Here is a 27,261-nt window from a genome sequence, read left to right on the forward strand (position 1 = left end):
CAATCGATGATGGGTCAAACAGATGATGGGTCCAACAGATTATGTCTAATTGTCTAATTTAGTTAAAAATTAGGTTCTCTTCCATTGTCATAGAAGAAGAAGGTATCTGCATTAGAAGTTACATGATTTGCCACAATCCAACAAACAAATAAATGGACACAGTGAACTACAAAAAGATAGTGAAAGGGAAAAGGCTATTTACACCTAAATATTATTTGTTCCTTATCTTTAATATAGTTTTTGTACTATTGTCGAATGAATGCAAACCTACATAAATAAACTTCGGTATTGAAGAGGTTGACTATTTGGTATAGGCTACAACCATGGCGTCCGTTGTATTGAAAGTCTTAGGTCTGACTCTGGGTTTGTTTTTTATTTTTGTGGGTACTATCAAACTGACTCCATCTGTAAACGGGGAGATCTATAAAGAAATGGTAAGGCTTCTTTATCTTTTAATAATCTAGATCTATTGAAAACTAGATTTACTTAACAGTAATTTTTCGTACTGTTTTTTATATGGAGGCCACCGAGTTGAAGAGTCCTGCCGTCATGTTGGCAGGATAAAATTCGTTTTTTTTTTAAATTAATATTATTTTGACTTCATAGCGGATGTAAAAATGATAAAAACTTAAGCCTAAACAAAAATAAAAATAATTCAGAAATTAGATCTAGATCTAAATATTTTTAGAATCCATGAAATAAAATTTGCAAAACTACACTCTACAGTACAGGCCTAGAACTTGAAAATAATTTTTTGAGTTTAAATTTTTTTAAGCCTACTGCTATAGAATAGATCGAGTTTGTTTTGGTTAAGGCATAACACTGTGCGTGCATGGTATGTGGCCTAACTGACTGAAAAGAGATTGTATAGCCTATATTAATTAGGCCGCATTTGCGCGATTCGCTCCGCGTGACGCGTAAGGCCGCCTTTGCGCAGTTCGCTCCGCGTGACGCGTAAGGCCGCCTTTACGCAGTTCGCTCCGCGTTACGCTTAAACTTTACCCTAGGTGGCACGCGATCTAAAAAAAAAACAGATATCAGGACTGCCCGATTTTTTTTTCTTGGTTACAATTTAATGTTGAAATAGATCTAGATCGAGTTTAAGCTTATTTAGATCTCTATATTATTTCAACACATAAGAGTCTAGATCTAGTACTTGTAAAAAAAAACAGTACAGGAAAGTTTGTGAGGTCAGATGGGTCAGATGATAGTCCTAGATCTAGCAGCAACCTAGCTAAATCACACTGTCCTTTATAGTGATAGTAGATCTAAGTCTATATTATTTATCCTACGTGAACTTAAAAAAAAAAAAAATTAAATTTGCTTGAGGGGGGAGGGGGGTGGGGGGGGGGGGGTGGGAGGAAGAGAGAAGTGAAGACAGACGATCTCGAGTGAACGCCTATGACGTATGCTTTAGGCCTGCTGAACTCAGTGACCTCGCCGACCGTGGGCCGTGATCACGACAGTGACGATGTTTGGAAAATTTATTAAAAAAAAAAAAACAATCATAGTCTACGTCATATTTTCAATATGAAAAAAAAAATGTAAAAAAAAAAAAGGTAACCCCGGGTTCGAACTCTGAACTCCGGGTCCATAAATTTCAGACTACAGCTGGCACACTGTTGACTTAACCACAGCGGATGTGATAGAGAAGTCAAAAATAAGTTTTTTCAATTGCAAGATGGCGAATCAAACCTGCGAGACGCGTAGTATATTCTTTAGGGGCCACGCTTTGCGAGACGCGTAGTCACTTCGTATTAATTATTACTCATATATTAGTATTACTCGCTAACTTGGAGGTTGCTAACGGAAAATCTAAATATTATTGTTTTGAGTTAATATATTTAACTCAATGCAACAAGCCCGCCAGTTGGTTGAGGCTAGGCAGGGGGGGAAATTCTGTCTGAGTTTCAAAGGGACTACTCGAAATACCGTCCTAAAATTTATGCTAGCCTACAGAATATCACTGTCTATGTCCCCATTTGCACATGGAAACTAATTGCTTTTGCCCTTTTTTTAAAAAAATTGCTTTAAATAAGGCTACCAAAAATGTGAAAACGCCAAATGCAACCACTCTTTATAAGTCTGAAATAAACCAGCCTGGATTTTATAACCATATTAATTTTTAAAATATTCAATGTCGTCTTAGTCTGAGTCCTCTTTGCTCCTTATGGAGCATAGGGCCTCCACCATTTCCTTCCATTTCTTCCTATCCTCGGCTATTAATTTTGACATCTCCCAAGACATCCCTATTGGCTTCAGTTCTTTAAGAAGACTCCGCCTCCAGGTCTGTCTTGGGCGCCCTCTCTTCCGCTTTCCCTGGGGGTTCCACTCAAGCGCTTGGCGTGTAACATTTGTGTGAGCCTTTCGCAGTGTGTGACCCACCCAGCGCCACTTCCTCCTTCTTATTTGCACACCTATAGGCTCCTGCCTAGCTTTCCTCCATAGTTCCAAGTTCGGCACTTTGTCCTGCCATCTCAGTTTCAGTATCTGTCTAAGGCATCTATTCATGAAGGTCTGTATCTTTGCTGTGCTTGCCTTGGAGACTCTCCATGTCTCTGCTCCATACAGCAGAACTGCCTTGACATTAGAGTTAAATATCCTAATTTTTGTGGTAATGGAGATGGACGAACTTTTCCATATGGGTCGCAGGACTGTGAAAGCGCAGCGGGCTCTATTAACTCTAGCGCGTATGTCCTCCTCTGTGCCTCCCGTTTTGCTGATCTTGCTGCCAAGGTAGACAAACTCTTGCACATCATTTACCTGTCTTCCGTCTATTGACACTGGAGCCTCCTGTTTATTGTTAATTCTCATCATTTCCGTCTTTTCTTTGTTGATCTTCAGACCTACGCGCTGCGAGATGGCTCCTAATGCATCAACTTTTTCTTGCATGTCCTGTAGCTTGTGCGAGAGTAAGGCAAGATCATCTGCAAACTCCAGATCTTCTAGTTTCCCCGTGAGTGTCCACTGAATACCTTTTCCAGAACTGGCATTGGCAAAATATTCAATGGGACTCTCAATACCTTTGAGACTATTCTCGCTTGGGTCCATTCTATTATTTAATAAGAGTCGTCAGAAGCCTGTCCAACAAAATTTTTAATTAATATTAATTTATACCCCAAGTTAAACTATTCCATTGAGTTCAATATTAAAAAATCTTTTACATCGTTGCACCTATGATCGCATGCTCACATTTTCTTGTCAGCTGGGAAAAAAATCCAGTCTCAGTCGACGGTTCATTGTGAGTTCATAAAGAGAATAATATTTTAGACTAAATTTTTTTTAAATACTAAGAATTCTTAACATTGTTGCCCGCTCACATTTTCTTATCAGCACAAGTGCATATAAAAACTTCAATATAGGTCATGCCTGTTCATTGAATGCTGTATAATTTTCACAGAGATCCTCGCATTTTACCCCCATACATCGTAAGTATTGGGGCGATAAATTGCGAGACAAAAATCCTCATATCACTGGCAGTTTTAAGACCCGTCTCACCATTTTCATCCATTATGATTATGTGCAACTAAAACTAACTAAAACCAAACTTATTGCTGGGTCCATATAGTAGCAGCCTTTTTTTTTCATCCCTTTAAAAAGAAATCAGACAAGTACTTTGATATAAGCATTAAATGGTGGCTAATTTAATTGGAAATTTAGTGAAGCACAAACTTTTATTTAGATTTACTAAACTATCAGTGCTTTCATTCATCCTAGCTAGAACCTTAACAAAACAATCAAAATCAATTACCAAATCTTCTTTGTGCCATTCTAACCCTTACTGTTATATAAGAATATTTGAAAGTTTAGGTGAGCTCACCCCAGCTGTATTAAGAACATGCTTCACACCTTATATTTCAGAGAAAAATCTATATCCGGAATTCAAAAGTTTTTCCTCTTGTAAAACAAACTGGTTGGAAGCCAAATCCACACAATTACAGGAAAACAGTTGGCTCTGCAGAAATCATTTGTGGGGCGTTTCTTGCTTTTTTACCAGGTAACATTATTAATGCTTATTTTTACTTTTTCAAATGCGTAATCAAGGATCATTTTTATCAGCTTGATGCCTTGTTTTAACACCAGTAATGAGGGTTGATTTTTAAATAATGTTGGTTTGCAATATAATGTAGAATGCAATACAAAATTAAATATTGCACTCACGTCCTAGAATTAGAAGTTGGCATGTAAATCTTATTATATTTGCATTTCTAATTTTTCTTAATGTTAGTTTAGCCAACACAATGCAGGCAGTAACATATTTCTTCTTTAAAATATTTTTTTCTTTATCAGTTTTAAAGTTATTTTAAGAAACCCATCTTTTATTGATGACGACTTATTTTTATTTTTTTTTTCGCTGCAGGTCCTCTGAAAGAAGGAGCTAACATTTTCCTACTGTTAATAACACTAAATGAGATTTATGCTCATTATGCCCTTGATGAAGGATTAGAGAAAATGAGCCCTGCCATTGTTTTCTCATTGCTTTTGACTTGTCGTTTAATCATCTTCCTGCAATCTCTGGCTGCTGAACCCAAGTCTGTGTTTGAGAAGAGTCAACTTGATACAAATGTTGTTCCTCCTGCAGATAGAGGAGATGTGCGAGCTGATGATAAAAAAGAGCAGTGATCTTTGATTGTTTATTTATTATTTATTTATTTATTACAAAGTAGAAGACCATCTTTTCCACCAAATTGCATTTACTGGTTGAGGGTTCTATTTTTTATCAGTAAAGTAAAATTGTAAAGCTAGATACTTATTCTTTCTGTGTTATGAATGGATAAATCTCTAAAAAAAAATTCTAAAGTTGTTGAAAAACTGGTTTTTATTACTTTTTTAAACCATTTATTTTGCCTATAAAATGAATTAACTGTTTACAAAAAAAAATGTGTTTTTTTTTCTTAATCAAATGATGTGTTAAGTTTGTGAGATGGCTGCAGATTATTGTTTTAATAGTTTTATTACCATCACAAGTATTTTCATGATTTTAGTTAAATACTAGTAACTTTAAATGTATTTTCCAGGCATTTAGAAAAAAAAACTCATCCTGGCATTGAAGTACTTTGTGTTAAAACTTTGTGAAAGGAAAATAATTGTTCGTCATTTTTGGTACATGCATAGTAGTGATATTTTTTATTACTGCTGTTACATTTTTTAAGGAAATTAGATTAGCATTTATTTCAACATAATGTACCCTATTAGAGTTATATTTTACCAATGTGTTCAAGGGTGACTATTCTAACATGGCAGGTGGCTGCATTTTTGTTAGCTACAATACAATTTTTGATTACGCTAAAGTCCAACCAATTTTTGTTTCACTTTAATTTTTTGAGGGTTTTTTTTTCATAACCAGACACTAAAGATTTTATATGATTAAATGCCTACTAGTTTTCTTATTTTCAAAATTATATTTTTACATTGCTTATTTGACTTCCGTTCATAACATAAGCTTTACCAGTAATTTCTGTGGCTTGTTTTAGATAAAGCAATGATAGTCCACATCATTTGTTGCATTAAAAATTTGTTTGGCATATTGAATCTCATATAGTTTAGTTTTGATACTGCTTATTGTTTTCAAATGCTAAAGTGTCAGTATTATCTGGGACTGTTGCTTCATCAATTCAATTGTCCCTTTTTTTTTTTTTGGCTTTCTATATCTTGATTTATTAAATATAGCCAAGAAGATTTTTTCCCAACATTTTATTTTCTTGCATCTTGTGTTGTACAAACTTGCCCTGTCCATCATGCATCTTGATGAGTGCTTATGTCTATGGTTGTTTTTTTTAAACATGTAACAATGCTGTAAATAACTTAATGAATATTCTGAATTGAAGAAAATCATGTAGCAAAAATGATTCACATACAAACACACTGACTGTGATGAATGCCATTATAGTCATTTATATTTTTCATTGTAATAATTACCATCTACTTTATATAATTATTTTTGTAACATCACAATGTAATGTGTAGGTAAATTGCCTTCATCTCCTAAATTCTTACCTCTTAAAGTGTTGATACTTGAAATAAAATATGGCATTAGAAGTAGCATGTTTTTGCAGTTGTTTCTTGTGCAAGTAGTTACAAACTTTTTGACAAAGTAATAGTTTTAATGTTGGGTGTATCAGTGTGAAATTGATAACTGCATGTTAATTGTTCACTGTTCTGTATTGGCTTGATTACATTTAATTGGCTGGGCTGGTCTCTGATTATTAAATGGTTCATATCCAAATTGAGGAATAAGGTCGACATACCTTTCCATAATCAGTTCTTATGTGGAACCTCATTCTTACTTCTGGTAAACAAAAATAATAGCTTAGAATTCTAAATTAAGTATAACAACAAGTGTTAACCTTTTCAATAAATATCTGTTTTTTAAATTGTAGATTCGCTTACTAACAATAAAGAGAGAAAAACTAATGGTATTAACAGCAAGATAAATATATTTATAGATCAACAGGGTAAGGTGCACTAATGAATAAGGTTCTCCTTGTCAAACCATTTTCCATTATTTATATTACTTTCAATGTTTTTTTTAAATACATTATAAAAGTTGAATTAATATTATCTGCTAGCTAAAGCTCTCTGATGGTAACCAAGGTCCATCAGCATTTGATCACTTTTACTAGAAATAAATTTTAAAACATTGATCACTTTTACTAGAAATAAATTTTAAAACATTGATCACTTTTACTAAAAATAAATTTTAAAACATGAGCATGTTGTGCTAAACCAGAAAATCTTTACATGTATGCATATAAAACAATCTTACTGTGAAAATTAGCAGCATTTCCTATATAAAAAGTCCCATTGTATTAGTTTACTCAGTAAGTTAACTAAATTAAATAATATTTTTATTTAACATTTATACATTTACACCAAAAAGTTGAAATGATGGCTGACACACAAATTAAGCACAGATTGTCTAACTCTTCACATAATTTTCCTCACCAGCATGTTTTTATTTAGTGTATTGATTAGTATAATCACTTTTGGATTCATCAGCTCAGCTGTTGTAATTGAAGACGTTTCCTTGAGAACTATATGCTCAGGTTTACTATATCTAGAACCCATGCATTAAAAACATGTTCCTCAACAACATATTTTGCATTGTTAGTGTATTTTAATTTTTGATTCACCAATGAGCTGCTGGGCTTGAAACTTTGCAAGTGAAGATGTTGACTTGACAACTAAATTGTGCCCAACTCGACAACCACCTTTATGCAATTTTTAATATATTTGATACATCTAAAACAACAATACATTTTTGAAAGTTGACACTAGTTTACCTTTATCTATGTAGCATACTGTGAGTTTAAATAATCATATACACTTGTACATGTATTGTATGTACTAACATTTATTTCAGCACTGATAATTTTATTTATAACTAATGCACATCTAAATTAAATGTACAGAAAGTCAGTCGTAAAACATCAAATTAGATCAGTGTTTCTTTAGATTTGTTGTATTATGTGCATTTTTCTCAGAAGTAGCTTTTTATCTGTAAAACGGGTTAATAAGAAATACAAATAAGAAAAATTAAGTACCTATACTTGATCAAATTTCTTAAAACTGAACTGCTTTTTCTTCATAAAATTTTCCATAGACAAGATGTGGAAATAATCCAATAGTACATTTCCTTTCAGTGTTGTAAATGTGTAATAATTTGGATCATTATTTTTTCATTGTATTGTAATGGCTTTTTTAAAAATCAAGTCCATACTAATGAAATATTTAGCTGAACATTCATGTTTCTATTTCAGGATTGGATATTAAAACATTGTCTTATTTTCATAACCGCTTTATCTACCAGATCAATATTATTTTGTATTTTAAGAATTTTTAAAGCTTAAAATGTTAAATGTTAGAAAAAAGTTTACTTTTATATTGGTGATTTTGTTTTTACTGTATTATTTCAGCTGATGCTAAATTATAATCTTTGTCATTTTGTGATAAATCTGGAGTTAATTTTTTGTTTGTTATGTTTGTTTTTAATGGTTATATAATGGCAAAAAAATTATAAAAACCAACAGACTAATTTGGTATTAAAAATCACATTTTCTTCTGACATTTTGTGTCTTTAGAAATATGTCATTAGAAATATAATTATGTTGATTATTAATTTATGGAATTAAGACATTCAGGCAGTGGCGGAACTAGAAAAAAAGGGCCACACCGCAAAGAATTTTTTGGGCCCCCTATATATATATATATATATATATATATATATATATATATATGTATGTATGTATATATATATATATATATATATATATATATATATATATATATATATATATATATATATATATATATATATATATATATATATATACGAAAATACCAACATAGATTAGAATACTCATTTTGGTCTTGTTCGAGTTTTAAAAAAAATAATAATTAAAATACTTAGTTTTTATTAAAAAGTAAAAACAAGTTACAACACGTCATTTGTGTGACTGCTATTAGTCTGTTTTGAAAATCTGTTTTACTTTTGTTATGATGCCTCCTATGAAACAGACGGTCGAAATCATATGAAGCATGAAAGCTGTGTATGTGTAATGGTTTCTCGCCCTATGTTTATTTTTATGTTCTTTTGTATTTATATTATTAGTTTTAAATACATTTCCTTTTTGTGCTTTGTCATTCTTTAATATGTATTTTTAAATAATAATTAAGAGAAGTAATTGCTTTTTTATATTGTTAAGTGCAAATCTATTAAAGGGTGCTTAAGGTTACATATTTGACTATTTAAAAAAGGGAAATAAGTCACGGAAGTGGTTAGAACATTTGCGTATCTTTTTACTTTCTCGTATATACGTAGTATAGAGAAAGTATTGTAATCGTGCAAAAAAAAATCGAGATTTTTACAAATCTCGACGTTTTACACCTCACTGATACAGAAAAGCATAATTTTGCAATCTTGTCCGTATGTCTGTGTGTGTCTGTGTGTAAACACGATAACTTGAGTACCGTTACAGCTAGGTTGATGAAATTTCATATATAAGTATTATATCAAAATCGTAGATCCGTATCAACTTTTGAGCGATTTCCGACAACCGGAAGTGGTACTTTTTCTACTTTGAATTTTTCAAAAGCCTATAACTTGAGTACTATTTCAGATAGATAAATGAAATTTCACATGTAAGTAAAAGATCTAATTCTCTACCTTCTGTTAAATTTTGAGTAATTTCCGTTGACCGGAAGTAGTAATTTACGCTACTTCCGATTTTTCAAAAAACTAATGTAAATTTTTAAAGTACTAATAATATTGCGCACTATTATGCACATTTTGTTTCGGCGTTTGTTTGGTGCGCAATGTTTTTTTCTATGAGATTCTATTCTATTTTTAAAAGTTTAAGTAATTAAAAATCATGTCTACATTCCAAGTTATATAAGAATATTCGAGAAAGTTTAGGGGAGATCACTCCCGGTTTATTTTATATGGATTTGTTTTCAAAAGAATTTTGCCGACAACAGCGTGTGTTTGATTGTAGGAGAAAGAGGACTTGAGATGGTGTCTATAGAATAAAGATAATCCAACCTAAGCTTCAGTATTCTTTTTACAAAACAAGCATTAAGTCAAAAATGCTAGAAGATTATTTTTTTTTAACTGTAAAAAAAATTGATTATGGTCGGCTGCGGGCCCCTAAACGTCCCGGGCCCCCCCCCCCCCCCTCCCCCCGCATTGCGGGGTCTGGCGGCACTGTAGTTTCGCCCCTGCATTCAGGAGTTCATATAATATCAGTCTTTCATCAAATTTTAATAAAATACATACATAGATATATATTAGATAATTGAACCATCTTCTAATTTAAAAGCAGCACAACCATGATATATCACAGGTACAACACAAATTTGTGTGTGATTTTGCTCCATAATACATAAGGAACAAAATAAAAGAAAATTAGGATAACTTCTATAAGCTTTTAATTGGTTAATAATGTTTGTCAATGGTTTAGTGGCAAATCTTGTAATTCAATTTTCATCGACTTCTTAAACATTCATCTCCAACTATATATAATTTTAACCACATTATTTTGGAATCAGTCAGAAAACAATTAATTGATAAACCATTACTCATTCCAGGAGAGAAGTTATCAAGACGAGTCCTAGTGATCACTCAATCAGCAAGCTGTAGTTGTTGGTCACGGATTGGTAGGTTTCATGCCTGAGAGCTCAAGCAAGAATTAAAAAGAGGGCACATAATCTTCGAATAACCTTACTGGATGCAACTTTATGAAGCTCTACAGGCATGACATAGAATTAAGTATGCCCTCACCTCGTTCAAATGTAAGGTTTCATCTGTACAACATTTCTTTGGTTGAAGTGGGAATATTCCAGGATAAAGCCTATAGCTTCTTGTCACCCCTGCACAATGCAAACCACACCCTGCAACCTACATGACACCATTCAACATACAGAACACATTAAAACCTACATTCCCAACTCCCCCCCCCCCCCTTGAACTAACCTCACCCTACGCTCCACACCATATCACTCATCCTGAGGTTCTTTCGGGGATCTCTTTGGGCGGGCAGTGCCACCTGAATGAAAGGCCACCACAATCCCTAGGGGTCGTCCATAAATGACGTCACACTCGTAAGGGGGAGGGGGTGGTCCGTAATTTTGTGAAGGTGTGTGATGAGGGGGAGGGGAGGTCAGATGGTGTGACTGCACTTTGCATTATAAAAGAGCAATGTTAGATAACGAGTTTTAGCCGTTATTTCGCGTTTAAGAAAACGGTTTTATAAATGACATCACACTCGTAGGGGGAGGGGGTGGTCAGGGGCGGAACTACAGTGCCGCCAGACCCCGCAATGCGGGGGGGGGGGGGGGCCCAGGCGGATTGGGGGCCCAAAAATCCTGGCTAAATTATACTTTTTTTTTAATTTAAATAAAAAAAATTAGGTGGATGTCGAGTTATCTTTCTTCTACAGTTACAAACAAACACGATAGTCGGCAAATGTCTTTGAGAAAAATGCACAGACTATAGCTCGAGAGACCGCCAGACATATAGACAACTTCAAAGATGCAACCTACCGTTCTTTTTTAGTGGCGTCGATTAGGAGAACAAAAAAGCTTTGAAAATCGAGCTGGGGAAATGTTGCGGCGACTATCCTGGTCTTCTAGACGACCGGAAAAAGTCGGCGCTATTGATGTAGATGTTCATCGGCGCTTTCTTGTCCCCTTCCCTTGAACCTCCCCAACTCTCTACCCCCCCCCCCCCATCCTCCTAACCTCTACCCCTCACCACACCCTTACTCTTACAATAAGATGTAATGCATAGATTAACGAACCGTTTATGAACTACTGAACTGTAAACTGACCACTTCTGCACATTTTGTTAAAGACACTAGTCGGTAGTTGTTCATTTACTTTATGAAGTATTTCGTTGACGAATCTAATTCACACAACAAGGAAGGTAAGACTCGTCTTTATATTATTAATCGTTTTATAATTAGTACACATATTAATGGAACATTAGTTATTAACACTAAATACTTTAAAGTTAAAATTTTTTAGGATACAATGATCTAGCTTTTAACCCTAAAAATAACCAAAAGATCTATACAGGGGCGGAACTACAGTGCCGCCAGACCCCGCAATGCGGGTGGGGGGGGGGGCGGGTGGGGGGGGCAGGCCGTTTAGGGGGCCCACAGCCGCCCATAAAAAAAATTTTATAGTTAAAATTATTTTTCTTGCATTTTTGACCTGATGGTTGTTTTGAAAAAGAATACCGTAGCTGTGGTTGGAGTATCTTTATTCTATAGACACCATCCCACGCACTTGTATATTCTTTTTCCTACAAACACACGCTGTTGTCGGCAAAATTCTTTTGAAAAAACATCAATTGCGCGAGAGACCGCTAGATATTAAGACGGCATTTTGAGACCATCCCAAATTTGGTACTGATGGATAAAATCACACTGGTGCTTTGTTGTCCCTTTTAAGTTCCTTTCTCAGACCTCCCCTCCCGCTCTTAGCCTTACAAAAAGAGAATAGATAGCGCCTCAACAACTAAGCTTGCTCATATCGGTGGTAGTGTAGACAAACTAGCGCTCCAACAACAACGCTGGCTCGAATAGGTGGTAGTTTTGATAAACTAGCGCTCCAACAACTAATATCCAAGAAATAAAGTGCCTACATTGTTTACGTTTAATAACCACTGTTCTAGAGAACAAGGCAGACGTCTCAAATGAATACACGAATGATAGCGTGTTTTATATATATATATATATATATATATATATATATATATATATATATATATATATATATATATATATATATATATATATATATATATATATATACATACATATATATATAAATTAGTTTCGTCACTGGCAACTTGATAGTGGTTTTGTAAGTAACAAAGAGAATACACATCTAATACAGTAGTTATGTTATATAGTAGCTAAGACATGCTGTTGCGTAAAATTTAAAAAAAAAATGAACACAGCTGTAGTGTGAAAGATAGGCAAACGTTCAAACCACTTGCATAAATTATTTCCCTTTTTCAAATAGTCAAATAGGGGTGCTCAAAAACTCTTTTTAATAATCAAATTAAAAAGCAATTACTTATCTTAATTATTATTTTAAAACAAGTTAATTAAAAAGTCTAGTGACAATTTTAGCGCAATTTCCTTATGTTATCTAAAAATAGCTCTGTCGTAGCGTAAATCAAGAGCAGGGTTAGTAAAACCATTGGTTAGTTATTAAAACGTTTTTTATTAATTTTTTTTTCAGTATTTTACATGTTTTATTTACAATAGAGTTACATGACTAAAAACCATTGCGCGCCTAGCTACTGAACGTGATGACGAAGCCATAGAACGTGATGGTGCAGCTATTGAAGTGATGACGCGTGTGGTGTGGTTGGAAAAAATGCCTACTAATTCGGTCCAAATTTTAATTAATTCAAAAAAAAAATTTGTGACCGAACGGAAGGATATTTTTGAAAACTTTCTTCGGCAATATTGTTCTAAATTATGGCAGAAATCGATTGGTACATGTTTCAAATCGCTAAGTGGTCTGGTTGCCGAGATATGGGCCAAAAACTGCTTTTTTCGAGGTTTTTTGGCTTTTCCAGGAAATCCATGAAAGAAACCCGGAATTTTTATAGCCTATGTTCATCCTCGTAACTTGCTTAACATAATTGCTTTTGGAACTAGTCACCGATATTGCTTCGTTGAGGAGGAGATACGACTTAAAGCTGCGGACACACATCCATCCATCCATCCATCCATTCATACATTCATACATCCAGAAATGACGGGTTAATAAACGCAATTCTCCAGAATGGAAATTGCGCTAAAAAATAAGTACTAAAGAATGATATAGTATAAAAAGGAAACGTAGTTAAAGTTAATAATATAAATACAAAAAAACATAAAAATAAACATAACACGAGACACCATTACTTATACAAAGCTTCATACACTTTTGACCGACTTAATGATTAGAAGTATTTTCAATGCATGAAAACAGAGATTTTTTTCAAAACAGACCAATGCACTCATACACATGACATGCTGTTGTGATTAGATTTAATTGAATTTTTTTTTCAAAACTCGATCAGGCCAGAAAGGAGTATTCTATATTCGTATTGTGTTTGAGTGTATGTATATATATATATATATATATATATATATATATATATATATATATATATATATATATATATATATATATATATATATATATATATATATATATATATATATATATATATATATATACATATATAGGGGGGCCCAAAAAAAATTTTTGCGGGGTGGCCCATTTTTTCTAGTTCCGCCACTGGGGGTGGTCCGTAATTTTGTGACGGTGTGTGATGGAGGGTAGGGGAGGTCAGATGGTGCGACGTCACTTTTTTGCATTATAAAAAAGCAATGTTAGAAAACTAGTTTTAGCCGTTATTTCGCGTTTAAGAAAACAGTTTTAATAAATTTTAATAGGAGTTGATTAAAAAAAAAACTATATGTTGACAGAGTTCTGACAAGATTTTGGAAAAATATCGATGCTTTAAGAAACATTCAACAGTAATGATGTGTGACTTTAGGGGGGGGGGGGGTCTGGCTTTTTGTGACGGAGGGGAGGAGGAGGTAAAATTCATCAAAAAAAGCGTGATGCCATTTATGGATGACCCCCGCCCCCCCCCCCCCCCCCCCCACTTAGAGAAAAATGTCGCAGTGACCACTCTCCATAAGTCACCCCACAAACACCCCCCAAACCACAACATTACATATTAAAATACATCACATCCCACTACACCCACAAAACACAACCAACACTTCACCCCACAATTCATACCCAATCACTCAACCCACCCATACACGCCTCTGGCCTTCCACACTACACTCACTGAAGTAAACGATTGTCAACACATTTAATGATTTATTAACTATTTAGTATTTAAGCAGTTCAGAGTTAAGGCAATTACTTTTTAATCGACACAATCATTTATTGTAAATTATTTTAATTTTAATCATTGCTTTGTTGTTGTTTTTTTTTTTGGTTTTTTTAGACGTGTTTATACATCAACATGCCCATCAACATGCCTACATTACATCGCACACTTTTTTTTTCTTTTTTGACAACAGAATCGGGTAAGTGACAAATAAACAGTATTTTTGCATTTGTAATCCTTTGCTACTAATAAAGTTAACATTTTAAATTTTAACCCTATTCTTTTCTTTTTTCTTTTATTTCCCCTGAGAATTTGTTTATATATTTTTACTTTTTGTGACGTACGTATTTTGTGTGTAAATATGTCTGCCGTTTCTAAGCGACATAGGAAGCCGTATGGTAAACTGCTACAAAATAATTTCGATTGTTTATCTTTTTATTTGGGGCAAAGAAGATTTAGATCTAGATCTATTTTTTAAGCAACTGCACATTTTTATAAATCTACACTTTTGAAAACGAAGGTTTGTGTTAAAATACAATTGATCAATTCAATTATTAATACTTGGTAGATCTAGACTAATCTACTAATAGTAACTAACTAGGGTAATCTATCGTTTTGGGTACGTAAAATCGCCCGCGATTTGTAATGTGAAAAACAGGTGACTCCTTAAATTTTAATAATTATTTCACATTTTGAGGAAGATTTATGTTTTAAAAAATTCAAAAATGTTTCCTTGATTCATTTATGTACCTGTTTTTAAACAATTGAATTAAAACTTTTCCGTAATAAATGAAGACTAGCGATGTTTCTAACAGATGCAACCATGCTCATTTACTATAGCAGCCATCTTGTCTAAGTTTTATATTTATAAGCTTTTAGCGCCAGATTCAGGGGGAAGCCACTCTATTTTACAAATGGCTGCTGTTTATATAGCAAATCTTGCTCTCAGACACTGCTGTTTAAAGTTAATTTCTGGCCTGTATCGATATATTTAGCCATTGATTTAGGTTTATTATTCATTTATCTATAATATTTGACACACAAGTATGACAATATACTTCTATTAAAGCCTTGACAATGAGGTAACGTTTTCGTACATAAATAGCCGCGGGCGATTTTACGTACCCAAAACGATAGATTACCCTAACTAGTCTATCTACTACTCTAGATCTATCTATTATCTATCTATAGTATCTAATCTAGAGATCTCTAGTTCTAGTTCACTAGTTCTAGATTCTCTAACTAAATTCTAAGCCCAACACAAAAGTCACATTTTCAACATTAAAATGTAAAATATTTAAATTTATTAAATACAAATAGGGCTTATTAAATTAAATATTATTAGTTAGGCCTAATCATTACCTATTAAAAATTAAATGTTATTTTTTATCTCTAGTCCAGAGATCTATAATTTTAATTTATAAATTAAAAATTTATTATAAATTTAATGAATTCAATAATATTATTAATAAAAATTTAGATCTAATAGTCACAGTCTATATAGTTAACTATAGTAGGCAGTAGGCCTGTACTAAATAATAAACCATTAGCCCATAATCATAATATAATAATAAGTGAATAGGCCTAAATATTTTAAATATATAATGATAAATGTCTTATTTTTAAATTGTATTTGTTGTTATTAGTAATATATTAGCCATTATTAGCCACTGAAAAGCATATGATTACAATTACATTAATGAGTTTAATGAAATGTAAGATTTTAAGAGCTCTTTCAAATACCAAAATATAATTAATAGACCTATTACATTACATAATGTTACATTATTAATTATAGTCATTATTTGAAGTAAATACTAAATCAACATTTTGTATGCATGTTTCTGTTTATTTTTTACCTTACTTTTCAAGCTTTTTTTGTATTTTTAGCCTGATCATTAGTTTATCTTTTGATGCATGACGATGATGTGCATCCTTTTCTTTTTACTAGATTAAAAAAAATAAACAATGAGCAAGTTACCACTAGGACCTCGGAATGTCCATATTCAGAAGTCTCAAGGTGCAGACACAAATATTATGAAATTTTACATCACACAAAACTCTAGTACATATGGAGCTCGTTTTGATAAATTCCAACCCCGTCAGGGTCAGCATAGAGGCACAGGTTATCTGAGTAATTTCCGCCCAGTTGTTCAATATAACAGAAGACTTGATGATGTGGACAACCCAGCAATGAGGTGAATATCAATATACATTTACATACTGCCTACCTGAAACATCAGCTGTTATTTAAAGTTTTCTCTGCCATAATAGACAACTGCTTGAGTACTAATAATTCATTTTTTTAGTAAAATATTCAGAATGATAGCCCACACATACTGTTTAAAAAAAAAAAAAAAAATCAACAAAAAAATTTTTGTTTAGGTATATTTATGGCGGTTTTCTTTTATCTGGTGATCAAATATATTTTTCATTACAAAAATTATTATTAAATGAACTTTATTTTAAAGACGCATATGTGATGGAAATTACCGCTCAGTGACTCAGCTTGATTACCAGCCTTACAGAGATCCTTCTGGACTTGAAGTATTTCCCAACAGTGTCCACTACAGTCCTTCAGCTTTTGTCAGACAAAAGGCACTATCGATACCAAAAGATATTGAGGTAGTTTTTTAATTAATTTTTAATAATTTTCTTTGTTTTTGAACAAGTATTTGTTCTCTCCCCAAAACATGTTTTTAAATGTTTGCATATTTTTTTTACCCTTATTAGGTTAATTCAACATTTATTGACACTAGAATTGCCAGCGCACCTGCAAATATTCTACCCAAATTTAAACCTCTGTTACATAAACTTCAGCCAAAAGACCCTGTAGAGATGGAGAATCATGGATATGTAAGTTGTTCTGGCTCTGGAGATCTTTGCTCATTCTAAAAGTCTTTTTGTCTTATCATGATCCCCAACACTATTGTAAAGCATAGGGGCTAACTTACAATGTTAAACAAATGTAAATAAAAAAAAGAAATGAATGTATTTTCAAAACAGTTAAATATTAACTATTGTCATATAAAGTAGAGTAGGCCTACTCTAGCTATGTTTATACAACTATTTCAAATAGCCTTATTATAAATGAGAAATCAGTGGTACAACTGGATTGTTGCTTTTTAAACTAATACACAACTATTTTCTGCAGGGACCAAAATATATGACAACTGAAACACAAGAAAAATACAAGGGGTTGCCATATCCTAGTGGTAAGTAAATGAAACAAGAAGATAATTCTAATATGTTAATCAAGAAATTTAACTGTACAATTTTGAGTCTAAACACTTGCAAAATAGCAAATTGGAAACTTTCAATCCATATGTGTGTCAATATACATCAGTGAACAGGAAAAATTAGTTAATTTAATGTAAAACCATTTATTTCACGTGTGTTTAGGTTTTATAACCCTCTCACAACAATAGTGATAAAACTATTAGCACATTCATTCTTATGAGCCCACATATAACACAATTCATCAAAAAATGTACAACTTTGTTGAGTTTGTGTAGCTAGACCAAGTCAACTTGAACATTCATAATCTAAGTGCTTTAACTTGTTAATAATAATTTCCCTTCTACTGATAGTTTAACTCTAAATTTCAATTTTTGCTGTGTGCTATAAAGATATACAAATACAAATTTAAGTTGATGTTAGTACAAGGGAGATTGGCCCACAAGAAGTGTCAGGATTTGTGCATAACATCACAGATGAGCCAGTGACCTATGAGAGACCTATTGCATACACCAATGAACGCCCTGTAAGTTATTTAATGCTTTATGGAGCCATAAGATACTCTTCTTTACAAAATGTGACAAAAACCATCTTATAGCCAGTCATGTAAAATCATCTTATTTTAATTGTTTTGTTATTGAATGATCCACTTTTTTCTAACTTCGGCTCTTAGTTTTTGTTTTCTTTCTTTTAGGGCTGGTATACCCACAGGCCAACAGGAGTTTCTGTCACAAAAACCAGTTTTATACCTTCCACTTGGTCACGGGTATGGTTAACATTTTACATTTTACACTTAGGCACTTGATATTTTAATTCATTAAAAACATATTTCATTGTTTATAATGATTAAGTATGTGTAACCAATGTTTTTAGGGTGATGACCCATTACCAGGGGGTGTAACTCATGGGTCAGAAAGAGGCACTGGGTTCACCAGGGAAGAAGTTAAACCTAAATATGTTAACCTCAAAGCTCCAGATGTAAGTACTGCCCATATGGTCAAGAACTGAAAATTATTTGAAAATGAGAAGTCAGGACGTAACAATTTAATATATCTTAAATTTAAATACAAAGAATAATTACAATGGTTTTGTTGTTTATGTAAAGATTACAAGATAAAAATAAAAACCTGTACTTTTTATAATACATTTTTAAGGCCTATGATAGGCTAAGTGAAATGCCTGGTCTGAAGGCAGACAGAACCCGCAAGAATGATCCAGCTGAATTTATCAACATGCAAGTTCCAAACAACAGAACTAGGTAGGTAGCAAGCCTTTTCAGTTGTTATTTTTTTAGTACTAGCTTACAAAGTTAGTAAGATATTTTGTCAAGTTTTGTGACCTAGCCCTAATAATTGAACACTGTTGAGGTAATAAGTGGACTGTGTGGTTAGGTGGTAGAGCCAATGTTTGTTAACCCAACTGCCCCGAGTTTAATCATCTAGCTGATGAGGCTCATAAGATGGGGAGAGAAAACTCAGAAATATAACAACTGCTGCCTAAGTATATCCAGAAAGAAAAGCTAAATGACAATGTAGAGTCAACAAGCCATGCATGGCTCATAACATATTGACAAGTAATATTTTAATATATTAAAGGAAATCACCTCCCATAATCCAATAAAAAAAGTTTAAGTAATACATGTTGTAATACTAAATAATTATGAAGTACTCATCATGTTATTATTGATAGGATAAGCTACATTTTTTCAGCATTTGAACCATTTGGTGTATTTCAGCCTTGCTGCCGAGCAGTTTAAAGGTCAGGCCAGGCCAACACCAACAGAGGCTGACAGAGTTAACCGAACTAAAGTTGGTTTCAAGGAGGACACTGGCTTCACAGAGAACCATGTTCCATTTGTCCAAACAGCTGACAACAAGATGCGCTTTTTGACCCATTATATGACAAGGTTAGCTGGGTTGTTTTAAATATATTCAAAATTAAATATCAAGAATCTTAACATAATTACATTACTTAGTTTCTTTGAAGATAAATTAAAACAGATGTTTTTAGAACACTTTTTTCCCAAAGACTGATAAGTTAGCAATTTCTAGATGAAATGAAAGCCTCTTTACACTGACTAACTTTAGAATTAGAACACATTTTACATTTCTTTGTCTTGTGAACCTGCAGGTTTGGTCCAGATCCAACACCTGTTGGTGTGGACAGAGCTGGTCACTTGAGTGGTGGGGTGATGAGGCCAACACCTAATGGCTTCACCAAATCAAATACTATAGACACTTACGGAAATGAGTTGCCCAGCTCACATATACTGCAACGAATTGAACCCTACGTTGGAAGGTAGATCACAATTGATTTTTTTAACACCATGTCACTTTTTATAGGAAATATTTAACTCTGGTCAAGATGGCTTCAATTTTTGAAAACAATTGGCTGATTTCATTCTCTTGTACTTTTAACACAAGTTAACATTAAACATGTAATACAAATAAATATCTTTGTTTAGTGTAGTGGTGGCTTAAATTAACCAGAGTTATTAAAAATATTGATGAAATAAAGTATTAAAGAGTTATTATCTTTTAGATCAATCTGTGTGGTTAGCTAATTGGTAAATCATTTTTTTACCTTTGTCCACAGGAGCATCAGAGCTAAAAACCCTTTTTATGATGATCATACACATGATTCCAAGATACATACACAGCTGTTAGCATAGTCAAGTTTTAAATTATATGGAAAAATATCTTCCAAAATTATGAATGTATATTTTATCTTTTAAATTGCAGGAATTATATGCAGAGATTCCAAAAAACCAATAAACCTTAAATGATTATGTTTTTCTAAAATTATATATATGTTTAAAGCTAAAGCCCCTTCAATTTTTTTATCAAGATACAGAGTAATATTCTCAAATATTATTTATGAAAATAAAAGCTCAAAGAGAAGTAAAATAAGAACCATTACGTAATTGTGAATGTTAAACTCTCTGCTATAGCCCTGCTGTGAGTCTGTTGTATAAAATAGTTATGTAAAAGTATTATTTTTCAAAGCCCATATCTACAGTATTCATTTCTGTGATAACTTATTTTTACAATAAGGCATTTTGTAATAAAATTCCTTCAAAAATCATATTTTTATTTTCGTATTAGTTTTTGTATATGTATATATATATTTGGTTTAACTCGAATCTGTTCCTCAAAACTAGAGTTTTAAATGTAAATTATCAGATTTACCCTATATGAAATCTAATCATTAGATTTTGTTAATAGCCAATTACAGATTTTGTAATATATGGGGTATCAAAATAAAGGGATGTAGCGTAAAAAACACATGGTATAGATACAGTTAAAATATTCTATCTATGCACCAATAGATAAATAGAAAAAAGGTGCATATAAATCATAACTTTGTCAAAACATTTACAAATGTTAAAACTTTTATTCCAAAATATTTAGTAAAACTTGAGAAGATAAACTTTAAGTTTCCGAAAAATGTTTTATCATTTATTCTGGTATTAATGTAGTGCAGACACGCTTGATACTTATACAGGCAAGCATCATAGTTTTGATTATTTATTAACTGTAGATATTGTATCGATAAAAATTTGTCAACTTTAGATTTGGCTTCCTCATTTTACAATAGCTTCTACATCACTTACATTGTTATGGATATATTTGTAGGGACAAATAAATTATCAAAAGACACTTGTTGATTCTTTGTTTGTTTTTTAATGTAATTTTCAAAATTTCATGTTCTTACTTCATTTTATTTATGTCTATTCTTGATGTTATTTATTATTAATGAACAATTTTTTATGTAATTTATTTTTCTTTAAAATTTTTGTTCAAATTATTTTTAAAAATGTTGCTTAAGCTTAAAAATTAATAAATTAGAATTATAATTGTCATTTTTTAAAAGAAAACAAATGTTTTGAGTGTAATCGGGTGTTATAATTTGTTTAACTTAAAAAAGACAAAATAAAATTTTTTATAAAATTAATTTTATGACAACTTCAATTATTGAACAATTTAGTAAAAATATTCAACAATTGTTTACATGTATTGCAACTTAATACACAAATTTCAGCAGTCTAGTTATACAGATGATACAATATGTAGCAGAAAATGTTATTTAAGACTAATGGTAAAATGATGATGACCAATGCAACATAATACAGATCAGAATAGTAGTGGAGATATGTCAGACTTGTCATACACAATGATGACATTGCTTTTAAATGTCATTTACCATGGATGTCATGTACTCAATACTGATTGCAATCAAACACTTGATATTTACATCAAGATATTTATTCTACATGATATGCACATCCTATAAATAGCTTTTACATTATAAAAATCACACAAATTTATAAAAATGCTTGCTAATACAGTACAACACTGAAGCACCAATCGGGGGTGGTGTCTTGAAAGAAAAAATGTACAATAGAGATATAGGTAATGGTTACAATAACAACATTTTAATGATGACAAAAACAGATTCTCAACAAACTTTTACTTTACTACTTAAAACATATGCAAAGTAAAAATTATGGGTTTTTTTTTTTTTACTTATACCAATGACTGGTGTTTAAATGTATGTTTTCAAGAACTAAAAACAGATCAACAACTACCTACTGGACATTTATAGAAAACATTTAGAAAATCGAGATTCATTCTCTTCTTTGCTATGCAATACTTAGACAATTATTTTTTGACAATTATAATATTCATAAGTTTGCAACCTGTAAATTAAACTTATAAATATTTAGTTCTAAGAAATGAATGGTAATGTTTTTGAAATAAATGGAATTGGATATTCACACATAATATTTTTACACATTTACAGAGCTGGGTTAATTGATAAAACTCTCTCAACCTAAACTGTAAAAAAATGGAATGATTTTTTAAATTTACTCATCAGCTTTACGCTTCGGCCGTTTAGGATTTCGTGATCGACTTTTAGCTTTACAAAGAGGACATATCGGGGCGTTTCTGTGAATTTGCTGGTGACATGACAGACAGGCCTAAAGATAAGAAAACAAAATCACACAATTTTCAATTCGTCAAATTTAAATATTGGTCTCTGGTGGGTAGGAAAAACATGAAACCAAAACATTATTACTGTTTTATAAAATTACATTACAATTACAGTTGTATAATATTCAAGTAGAATAAAAAGAAAAAGGCAAGAAAACATGATAATTAGAAAACAAATACAAATACAAACACTAATACAAGTCTGGGAAGAAAGGACAGACTTCAGAAATAGTGAAGATTGTATACTATCCAGGATGTACATAATGAGAAGAGCAAGTAAACAGATATGTCATCAATGATTGCATAGTCACACAAGGTGTATACAGAAATACTACAAGACTGTGAGAATGGTTGCCTGTCTTAGATGTGATACAAGTTCTAAACCAGCAGCACAAGACTGTAAGAAAACTTACCTTCATGGGAGGAGGCTGCTGTCTGAATGCTTGCCTGTCATTCTTGTTGCGTGGAACTTGGATCTGGTGTGCAGCAGCTGCAGCGACCGCCAACGTCTGAGGAATGGGTGGCTCTGACGGCTCTGTGTTCCACTCGGAGGTTTGCGGCTTCTCAAAATACCTAATGGCAAAGATTTCAAGTGGAAAGTTCTCACCAGAACATCCAGTTTGAACATACTTGCATCAGCATTTGTAAAATAAATTACAGCATGCACACTTATACATTGTTGTACAAGACAAGTTTTACTACGCAGCAATTGTTGATGAATAAATTCTTAAACTTTACATTAATAACCATTTTCAGTACTATATACTAAATGCTAATGATGAAATCACTCTACAAAAAAAAAATGTTTACTCTGGTTTAAGTTTTTCACTTTCTTCCACAACATCAGATTGTATATCAAGGCCAGCTCTCATACGCAGGACATTTATTTCCTCTTTCAATGGGCGACACTCCTCATATAACCTTTTTGCAGTCTCGTACGATTTAGTTCTTTCCTCCTCTGCCTGCTTGATTGTTGTTTCCATCTTTAATAAATGTAGAAAATAATGTGAACTTGGAGTAAAGGAGTGATCAATAAAAATAAAACATTTGTTCATTAGCTATGAAACGTGCCCCAAAATATTTAAATAAGGACTACTACATATTGTGAATTAATGCTTGTGTCAGATCACATATATATATGCAAGATACGTCATGATCTAAATTAATCGCATTAAATATTTTTTTAAATTTTGAAGAAAAAAATTCTTGTTAGTTTTTTGAACATTTGAGATAACAGTGATGCCATATTAATATTGTTGAAGGGTATAACAAAGAATATACAAAAAAAAATAAGAATTTTCAACATTCAAATTGAGACGCTATTGATAAACTGGGTTAGAAATTGGATAGAAATATATTATTTAACAACTTATAAAATAAATTATTCAAAATGATAGAAGTCTGTAGTATCATTAAATAGGCGACATCAGATTTGTACAGGAATTAATTACCAGGTTGATGTCAGCATGAATAAGTCTCAGCTCCTCAACGTGAGCCATTTTCTCTTGGAGCAAAAGTTCCATCTCCCTTTTGTACTCTTCCAAACATTTCTCTTCGGTTTCAGTTGCCTCTATTTCTTGGCGCAATCTAGACCGCAATTTTTCTAAAGACAGTGTCTTTTGCCTAAAGATTAAACATTGTAACAAGCCATGTTTTACCACTTACGCATTAAAATATCTAGTTAAATAGAGCAGAGAAGAACCTTGTTCCTAAATAATCATATTGCTTTTAACTAAACATATTGATACATAACTTGGCTTAACATTCCAAACAACCGACTGGTCTGTAAAATCTACCTTCTGCTTTTAAAAGCATTATGTTACAATTACAATTTCATCACTAAACATCAAACAGATGTCATTTTACAAATGCATAAACAAAATTTACTTTCACCTTGGTGTAGTAAAATAAATGTATAAGTAAACTGAAATTAGTAGAAAGAACAAGGCTCTCTCTTGTTTACTAGACTTTTACTAGCATTAAAACATGCAATTTTGGTTGCGTTGCTATATACTTTATTTTGGGCATTTTGAGTGGAACAGAAATAATGACTGCACAAAAAGTTAATATATGTTAAAATGGCTGAGTTTACTAGAATGTTAGCTATAACTGATACATTTTTTATAAAAAAAATTATTTAAAAATTTTCATCAAAATGCCTAGACATAAGGGGCCTACTTGCTCTAATTATTCTCTAAACTCTAATATTAATATATTTATTATTATTAGACTATAGGCCTAACTATATCAGATTATTAGGCTTAGTAATTCGTATTTAAGATAGGCCATTATTCATTATAGGCCCTAGGCCTTTGATGAATATTGAATAATGCTTATACGCATATAAATATGGCAGACTCTAGCCAGAAGAAGATGCACATGCGCATGTTTAACAACTAATTATATTAGATTATTAGGCTTAATTATTATTATATATTATATAGGATAGGACATTATTCATTATAGGCCCTAGGCCTTTAATGAATACTGAATAATGCTTATAGGCCTATAAAAATGGCCGATTCTAAAAGGAAGAAGATGTGCATGTTTACTAACCAGCGCTACAGTGACCTAGTTTTTCTAGTTGCCATCTAAATGTTCATTGTTCAGGCCTAATTGTTGTCTTGATGGGACAGGGATTAACATGATTAAAACTTGAATAGTGGATTTAAATAGAGTATTAAAAAATTATTTACAAAAAGATTTGATACTTTACTTACAGACTAAATCTCTTTACTAGATATACTAGATTCTCTCCCCCTGACATTCCGCCCAAAGCGCAAGAACTCAACCACACGATACATTTAGTTTAGTTAGAAGATATGCAATTGAACAGTGCCGTGCACGTGCAGTGACCTTAATAGCTGCGTTAGGGTTAGGGTTCTGAGGTTTGTTTGTAAACACACCCATGCACTGTACCATCAAAAACATTGCCACAAATAAAAGCGGTAGTTTCTCTCCATTATGAGTCAATTGCGCATGCGTATCTTTTTCCGGCTAGAATCAGCCATAAGATAATTATTAGTATTTCTCGCTAACTTGGAGGCGTGGTCGGTTGCTAACAACAATATGGCGTCCGGACCGGACGCTTGACTTCCGACGATTTTTCGGCCAAATTCCAGAGACCTTCTACTAATTAGTTTTTAAAATGTTTACCACGCGCAAAATGGCGGGACTTTCACGTTATAACAACAAGCTATAGGTGGCTGGGCTATATATGCCAGAAAAGCATTTTAAAATTTGCGTTGGAGAATGAAGGCTAAATTTGAAAGTTGGTTTCATCAAAAATACTAGAACTTTTTAAATATCGATTTCCATATTACAAAATTGATTTCCATAGTAAAGCATTATTAGTTTTATCAGTCTATGAAAAAATAAATCAAATATCATCAACCGTTTTTTTATAAGACCAGCCGCAAAAATGACAACCAAATTTTTTTTGAAAAAAAAACCACGTGACCACTATTTGGAGATCACTAGTGAGGAACTCTTGTGCATGGCCACTTAAAAAGTCTAACCTGATTTGTGGTTTTCTTTACCTTCAAGGGTTAGAAGAGTTGTCATGGAGAGATGTGTTGGACATGGCAGTGATTGACAGTAAATATTAAATTAAGTAATTTAGTTTAAAAAGAACTAAAAACTCCAAAGTTAGTGCCTAATGGATTAAATATGGATGTCTATTATTCAGTGGTCATGTTTAAATTGATAATTGCGTAAATTCTAGATTTAGTGAGAAAAACTATATTTGTAGGAATTATTGGCTTGTTATGGTAATGTAGTATAAGTAAGATGAAAGAAAACCGTGTTATAAGTATTATAAAACAATATATCTGCAAGACAACAGAAAAGGGACAAAGTATTAAGTTGTTGTTAACAGTTAAGTGTTTCATTGTTCAGTGTCCCAACAAATCATAAAGTCGCCAAGCCAAATCAAAAATTGGCTTCATCAATCAATGTCAAAGAAACTGAAATTAGATCTATTAGGAATAATCTAATAACTTTGATCGTGTAGTTTTTTTTCTACTTTACATTTTTATGCTGGTAACTAAGTTTTAAAATAAACTGAAGTTTTATATCTACCTAATCTCTTTAACCTTTTCAAGTCTATTGAGAATAATTACTTCGTCGGCCATTGTAAATACAAAAAATTATTATTTCCCTTGATTGCCGAAAAAAAAGTTATGACGAACAAAACTAAATTCCACAACTTATCATAAAGTTAACAAAAGCGGCTTGTATTTGTTTAAACCAGTTTTTTTTTTATTCCTATTCTGTCTCCCGGATCTTTTAGCAGCTTACCTATCATAGGGTAATTGCGCCATTAAAAAGGAAATAACCTGCAGTCATTTACTAAGGATTATTAGTTGTAGTTGGTTCTTGGATTGACAAAGGCTATGGAAGCAAATCCAGAAAGAGTAGGCTGGAATTCAATGGCTAAAATTAAATGGCGCATAACAAGTAACAAGTTGACACGTAATACTTAATTGCAATGGTGGAACTTTGTATCTTTAGATAAAATAGCATGAGTTTTTAAAATGCTATGATGCAAAGCCTTTGTTACGAGAAAAGATAATGCATTTTTATTCTCCGAATTGTTACATAATGTGATCACTTCAA

General features: G+C 32.4%; 3 protein-coding genes across 4 annotated transcripts; 2 read left to right on the forward strand and 1 right to left on the reverse strand.

Annotated features, from left to right (window-relative positions):
* Positions 1-296: 296 nt before the first annotated feature.
* On the forward strand, positions 297-6,042 carry LOC131936510 (putative acetylcholine receptor chaperone). Its single transcript, XM_059293528.1, has 3 exons — positions 297-434; positions 3,862-3,997; positions 4,361-6,042. Exons 1-3 carry the CDS (start codon positions 324-326, stop codon positions 4,621-4,623), a joined length of 510 nt encoding a protein of 169 aa, XP_059149511.1. The 5' UTR covers positions 297-323; the 3' UTR covers positions 4,624-6,042.
* An 8,723-nt stretch (positions 6,043-14,765) lies between these two features.
* Positions 14,766-20,733, forward strand: LOC131936511 (protein phosphatase 1 regulatory subunit 32). Of its 2 annotated transcripts, none has more exons than XM_059293531.1 (12): positions 14,766-14,811; positions 16,365-16,611; positions 16,885-17,038; positions 17,147-17,269; positions 17,568-17,628; positions 18,064-18,176; positions 18,345-18,416; positions 18,524-18,628; positions 18,805-18,908; positions 19,386-19,556; positions 19,781-19,948; positions 20,246-20,733. In XM_059293531.1, the coding sequence occupies exons 2-12, from the start codon at positions 16,382-16,384 to the stop codon at positions 20,319-20,321; spliced, it is 1,377 nt and encodes a 458-aa protein (XP_059149514.1). In that variant the 5' UTR covers positions 14,766-14,811; positions 16,365-16,381; the 3' UTR covers positions 20,322-20,733. The 2 variants fall into 2 exon arrangements, with proteins under 2 accessions (XP_059149514.1, XP_059149512.1); XM_059293529.1 differs by having other exon boundaries at positions 14,767-14,933.
* An 880-nt stretch (positions 20,734-21,613) lies between these two features.
* LOC131936512 (zinc finger C4H2 domain-containing protein-like) lies at positions 21,614-26,802 on the reverse strand. Its single transcript, XM_059293532.1, has 5 exons — positions 26,725-26,802; positions 24,096-24,267; positions 23,455-23,627; positions 23,058-23,217; positions 21,614-22,631 (listed from the first exon to the last, which is right to left on the reverse strand). Exons 1-5 carry the CDS (start codon positions 26,775-26,777, stop codon positions 22,518-22,520), a joined length of 672 nt encoding a protein of 223 aa, XP_059149515.1. The 5' UTR covers positions 26,778-26,802; the 3' UTR covers positions 21,614-22,517.
* Positions 26,803-27,261: the final 459 nt, after the last annotated feature.

The sequence above is a fragment of the Physella acuta genome, unplaced genomic scaffold, assembly GCF_028476545.2.
Source record: "Physella acuta isolate Inbredline_101_S28 unplaced genomic scaffold, ASM2847654v3 ptg000179l, whole genome shotgun sequence".
Lineage (NCBI taxonomy): Eukaryota > Metazoa > Mollusca > Gastropoda > Physidae > Physella > Physella acuta.

Bases quoted from the DNA above. Each gene is read 5' to 3' on its own strand.
- LOC131936510 (XM_059293528.1), top strand. From the start codon at position 324: ATGGCGTCCGTTGTATTGAAAGTCTTAGGTCTGACTCTGGGTTTGTTT. The intron at 435-3,861 runs GTAAGGCTTCTT...CTTATATTTCAG, and splicing joins GGGAGATCTATAAAGAAATG to AGAAAAATCTATATCCGGAA. The intron at 3,998-4,360 runs GTAACATTATTA...TTTTCGCTGCAG, and splicing joins GTTTCTTGCTTTTTTACCAG to GTCCTCTGAAAGAAGGAGCT.
- LOC131936511 (XM_059293531.1), top strand. From the start codon at position 16,382: ATGAGCAAGTTACCACTAGGACCTCGGAATGTCCATATTCAGAAGTCT. The intron at 17,270-17,567 runs GTAAGTTGTTCT...TATTTTCTGCAG, and splicing joins AGATGGAGAATCATGGATAT to GGACCAAAATATATGACAAC. The intron at 18,177-18,344 runs GTAAGTTATTTA...TCTTTCTTTTAG, and splicing joins CATACACCAATGAACGCCCT to GGCTGGTATACCCACAGGCC.
- LOC131936512 (XM_059293532.1), bottom strand. From the start codon at position 26,777: ATGGCCGACGAAGTAATTATTCTCAATAGACTTGAAAAGGTTAAAGAG. The intron at 23,628-24,095 runs GTAATTAATTCC...CATTTATTAAAG, and splicing joins TTCATGCTGACATCAACCTG to ATGGAAACAACAATCAAGCA. The intron at 23,218-23,454 runs GTAAACATTTTT...CTTTGCCATTAG, and splicing joins AGTGAAAAACTTAAACCAGA to GTATTTTGAGAAGCCGCAAA.